This window comes from Sesamum indicum, linkage group LG4 (genome assembly GCF_000512975.1).
Source record: "Sesamum indicum cultivar Zhongzhi No. 13 linkage group LG4, S_indicum_v1.0, whole genome shotgun sequence".
NCBI classification, from domain to species: Eukaryota; Viridiplantae; Streptophyta; class Magnoliopsida; order Lamiales; family Pedaliaceae; genus Sesamum; species Sesamum indicum.
This window is the reverse complement of record NC_026148.1, coordinates 3,980,732-3,986,216: the sequence shown is the minus strand read 5'-3', so window position 1 is coordinate 3,986,216 and position 5,485 is coordinate 3,980,732. Positions and strand designations below refer to the sequence as shown.

Here is a 5,485-nt window from a genome sequence, read left to right as displayed (position 1 = left end):
AATACGTGCAGGATTTTATTTGTTAAGTCAACAGTTGTTGACTAACGTCACATGACTCTTTGTCATTAAATTTAACGGGTGAAGTATTTTAAAATTTTAAGATTAAAAGTGTCGACCTCATCAAATGAAAGAATAAAAGTGATAATGATCCTATCGAGTGTGATCAAAATTATAATTTTGTCTATGAATAATTATACAAAATCTGACGGAGGAAAGTGAAATTATTTCTTTGAAAATTATGCATGGAGAGAGAGAAAATTTGGAGGGCATGGGGTAAATTTGAGGTCAGCATAAGCCTTTAGTCCGGACCCCGGGGGGTTAATTAAATATTTCTCCACTGGAACACACTGCCTCGCCAATGGCGAAAGAGAAGTAAGAAGATGAGGAGCAGCAGCACTACATCACCCTATCCATGTACAGCTCTCTGTTAACAACACTTTCTTCTGCTCCAAACATCACACAATCCCACAACGGAAACTCATTGTTCCTTTCATCAACTTCTGCCACACTTTTTCCTCCCTACTTCCCACAATCTTCTACTTTCCTTGTTCATCTGATCATCAAATTGACCCTGCAACAGTATTACACCAGCAGCATTTAAAGCTAGCAGAAGTTAACAAGTGCTGATTGGGGAAGAACTTAGCATGGGCAGCAACAAGTACTGTGTTAGTAGTATATATCCACCAGATTTAGGCTTTCTCTCCATAAACCCCAATTTTGAAACCAAGAACTCTAATTCTTGGTGCAAGCTGAGCAAAGACAACTGGGGTTTTCCTTTCTTGGAGGAAACACATAATAGTGATCATCGTCAGGGTAATAATTATAAAGGGTCTGATTCCAGTGATGACAATGAGATTATTGATCTTAATGCAAGCTTGAATGAAGAAGATCAAGACAACTGTAACATGCATAAGGACTCCAACAGTGCGAGTGGGCAATCAAAGCTTTGCGCCAGAGGTCACTGGAGGCCCGCAGAGGACACAAAGCTCAAGGAACTTGTAGCCCTTTATGGCCCTCAGAACTGGAACCTAATTGCAGAAAAGCTGGAAGGAAGATCAGGTAAGAGTGAATGAAATATGAGGAAAAGAACTGTAGTTTTCTACTGTTTTCTTCTGTGCAAGAATGGTTTTTTTTCTTTTATTAATCTTTTTTTGTTTTTGCTTTTTTGATGGTGGGAAGGTAAGAGTTGTAGGTTAAGATGGTTTAATCAGCTGGATCCAAGAATCAACAGAAGGGCTTTTACTGAGGAAGAAGAAGAGAGGCTTATGGCTGCTCACAGACTGTATGGTAACAAGTGGGCAATGATAGCGAGGCTGTTCCCGGGAAGAACAGATAATGCTGTGAAGAACCATTGGCATGTTATAATGGCAAGAAAGTATAGAGAGCAATCCAGTGCTTATAGGAGGAGAAAGATGGGTCAATTTGTTTTCAAGAGGAAGGAAGATGATCATCATGATTTCCTCCCTGTTAATGGAAATGCATTATTGCCCAACTTTGGTGGTGGTCTGATGTATAATTCCGCCGGCGGTGGTGGCCTGAGTTGTTCAGTCAAGATGGATGGCGGAGGCGGCCGAGAGGCAACCCCAAACAAGAAGGGATTTTGGACACCACAAACACCTCTTGGTTTCTTTCCAGGTAATGATTTCTGATAATGTTTTGCTTTCGTTGTATTGACGTTGTGGGTGTTTTTTAGTTACATGCAGTTTTCTGCATATGAAATTCTGTGCCTGTATTTCACTTTCTTGCCCCCCACCCTCCCTCATTTTAATTTCCATTGCAATGTCACACTTCTCCATCAAATTTTATTGGGATTCTAAAATGTAAAGTTTGTTAGTTATAAACATGATCAAGCTTCAATTTTTAGCAATAACAAGAATTAGCAGCTCAGCCAAGAAACATTATCGTACAGAGAGAGAGAGAGAGAGAGAGGTTTCCTCAACTGTCTATTTCTTTGGTACTATCATTATTTTCTCAAAAGACACACACACACTTGACAAAAATCTTTGCTGTGCAGTTGAAGTATCAAGAGGAGCATCTGTTTCAGCTCACCATTTTTGGTTGTTTGTTGCTTGTTTTTACACACAGGCCCCAGTAGCAGTGAGATGATGAGCATTTTCAACCACAACAAATCTTGGGATGAAACCAATTCCTACCCCCTCATAAACCCAATCCAACAGTCACTACAATCCAACTTTGCTTCACCCCAAGAAGTTTCAGCCATTGATGAATATCCAACTTCATCAGAGGAAAGAACTGCACCTCAATTTATAGACTTTCTTGGAGTTGGAGCCTTGTCAAAAAGTTGAAGTTTAAATGGGAGCCCATCATTATTACTAAGTAGCTCAAAGTGTTCTGAAAGGGAATAGCTCTCATTATTTTCTTGAGCTTAAATCAGTATGAATTCTTTCTATTTGGGCTATAATATCAACTTTCTTTTTCCTTGTAACTTCACAATCCTCAGATGGCACTGTTTCAAAATGTGTAGCAATGTTAATAAGGTCTTGTCTCTTCTCTCTCTCTCTCTCTCTCTCTCTCTCTATATATATATATATATATATATACACTCTATTTGTGCAATTTATATTGATTTGTTTAGGGATGTCAAGTACTCATGATTTGAAGCTTGGGTCAAACCAAATCGATTTCAAACTATTGTGTTCATAAGTATGTGATTCGGTTCGTGAGCTTTTTTTATTTATTTTATTTTTAAATTATTTATATTTTTAACTCCATATTTAATACTATAACAACTTTATATGCAAAATTAAATTATGTATTAAAATTATTAATTGATATCATATATTTAAATTTAGATAATAATAAATTATAGTACTTTTATTTATATATTTAATCTCTAAATAAAAACAAGTTTAATCAACAAGTTAGTAATTAGTTTTAATATTTTTTTATAAATAATTATTTAATATGACTCATATAAATTTTATGTTAGATTCAATATGCATTTGTAATCTCTTATACTTTTTTAAATTAACAAGCCCCAACAATTAAATTATATTTTTTTATATCTATTGCGAGTATATATTTTTATACCAAGATACATAATATACAATTTATTTTATTACTTAAAACTTATGTCAAAATTTGGTATTCTCATGAATTTATAAATCTAGAGCTAATAATAATAATGATGATGATGATTGAATAATGTTAATTATTTTTATTTTATTTTTTATATATATAATGAGTTCAATCACCACTTTTGTACTTTGGTTTAAGAAATTTCGTCTTTTAATTTTTTTTATATATAATGAGATCAACCTCTTTTAAGAATAACTTATGTTTATTTCTTTTATTAATATTAATAACTATACAAAATTATGTGCAAGTATTTTAACAATTTGGTGTATATATATTTCTTATATTTTTATTATTTATATTACTACTAAACTAATTAGTAGCTTATATTTATAACAATAAATTAAAATATTGTACCCTATATTTAATATTTTCTATAACTATATAAAAAGTTTAATATTATTATTTATTATAATAAAATTTTATTAAATTTATAGAGAACTTGAACTTTGGCTCGAGCTCAATGGAAATCGAGCTGATGAGCTTGAGCTCGAGCTCGCACCAGAGCTCATTATTTGAGCTCGAACCATAAGAGCTTGTCGAGCTTGAGCTCCTAAAAACAAAATTAGCTCGAGCTCATAAAAAAATAATCGAGTTCGGTTCAAGCTCGACTCGTTTACCCCTAGAGTCTTCCCCAAATTCCTATTATATTTTGTATTCCATTTAGTTTATACATATATATACCATACATAATGTGATAGCGCATATTTGTTTCAAGAAAATACAGACAATCTAAATTTTATACACAAATAGTGTATGTTCAAAGTGCAACACAAAACAGAATATAAGTTTGTAATAAAAGCTCTAGACTGCTATTTGTGTGTGTGATTGTACATTTTGTGTATGTCAATTGAAATGGAAAAGTGCTAATTAAGTGGCTTATTTTTTCTCATATTCCCTGCGAATGTGATATATAAAAACGTTGTGTTTGTGACTAAAAAAGGAAAGTGATAGAAAGTGTATGACTTTGTGGGAGCAAAAAGATGACGAAGAAGGGAAAAGACAAAGAATAGAGAGAGTGGGGGTGGAAATGGAAGACATCCTCTACTCATGGGCCTGCAGCTGCAAGAATCAGGCATAAATTCTGGTCCTGAACACATGAAAAAACCCTCCTTTCCATTGCATTCAATAAGGGTAACTGTTTAACAATCTTTTGGCTGATCAGCAGAATCTTGATGCCACCCACATGGGAACTGTCGAACTCCTTAGTCCAATACATATGAACTGCAACCCCACTTCTATGCACGTGTGGATGAATCAATACTACTCCTTCCCTTCATTCTTGTTTCATGCTAAACAGGTTTTAACAGGATTTGCTTTTATGATTTAGATACGTACCAGGTTAATTTTGTCTCTGTGTTTGTTGCTGTTTCCGAATTATTCCTAGTCATTACTTGAAATAATATATAGTTTTCAAAAAATACGATTTTTGGATCATCACTGCGTTAAATTCGTTGAATTAAGTGTTGGTCGGATCGATTTCTAAGAGCCTGATTTGGACAGTTTGAAGCCTCATGATTATTCGTATTATGCAGAGTTTTTTTTATACATAGTTGATTGTGATTATCTGATATAAAAAATTTTGAGACCTTGTAAGAACTATTTTCATTGGGTTGAATGGACTTAATCAATTGAACAGGTGCCTAGTAAGCCTGTTTTTCCTTGTACATTTGTCCCAATGGGAAGAAACAACAAATTCAACAGAAGATTGGGCTGTCCATTTGGGGACAATTGAGCCTGTACTGACCAATAGAATACTGGGCCACTGTGTGTCTTAACAAGTGTCAGCTCCACATGCAATTTTGATCCAATTACATTATTAAGTTTAGTAAATAAAATAACGAGAAGGGCTCATGCCATTACAAACATACAAATTTGTGATGATTTTCTCATAAATTAATTTAAAATTAAAATACAAGTCCCAAAAAAAAAAAAATAGAGAAGTGAAATGAACGACTTAAATATTTCGTTCAAAATATATATTTATTAAACGGTCTGGATTAGAATTCGTCGTTGCCGATATACTTACGACATGTCTGAGTTCATATCAACAAAGACAACTTTCCATCAATTTGATGAAATCTTGAAAATCAATGAGCCCATCTCCATTACCATCAAAAGCTTTGATCATCTTCTTGCAATCCTCCAACTCACACCCTTCCTTCAACCCTAAGTTGCACACAACCCTTTGCAGCTCACTACAGTCTATAAACCCATCATTATTTGCATCAAACACCCCAAAACTTTCCCTTATTTCCTCCAAACTAGGCTCTTCCTCCTCAAACAATGACAGCAACTCTTGTCCACTCAAACTAATTGTCTTTCCACTAATACCCTCCAAACCACAAACTATTCCCACTCTGTCCATCATCGCCTCCATTTCCTCATC

The 5,485-nt window shown here is 34.2% G+C and overlaps 2 protein-coding genes across 2 annotated transcripts; one reads left to right on the top strand and one right to left on the bottom strand.

The window, feature by feature from the left end:
- LOC105160073 (myb-like protein Q) lies at positions 352-2,338 on the top strand. The gene is made up of 3 exons (XM_011077336.2): positions 352-1,059; positions 1,180-1,635; positions 2,086-2,338. Exons 1-3 carry the CDS (start codon positions 645-647, stop codon positions 2,304-2,306), a joined length of 1,092 nt encoding a protein of 363 aa, XP_011075638.1. The 5' UTR covers positions 352-644; the 3' UTR covers positions 2,307-2,338.
- On the bottom strand, positions 5,144-5,476 carry LOC105160072 (probable calcium-binding protein CML45). The gene has a single exon (XM_011077335.1). It carries the CDS (start codon positions 5,474-5,476, stop codon positions 5,144-5,146), a length of 333 nt encoding a protein of 110 aa, XP_011075637.1.

Coding starts and splice junctions, on each gene's coding strand:
- LOC105160073 (XM_011077336.2), top strand. CDS start 645: ATGGGCAGCAACAAGTACTGTGTTAGTAGTATATATCCACCAGATTTA. Junction 1,060..1,179: donor AAAGCTGGAAGGAAGATCAG/GTAAGAGTGAAT, acceptor GATGGTGGGAAG/GTAAGAGTTGTAGGTTAAGA. Junction 1,636..2,085: donor ACCTCTTGGTTTCTTTCCAG/GTAATGATTTCT, acceptor TTTTACACACAG/GCCCCAGTAGCAGTGAGATG.
- LOC105160072 (XM_011077335.1), bottom strand. CDS start 5,476: ATGGAGGCGATGATGGACAGAGTGGGAATAGTTTGTGGTTTGGAGGGT.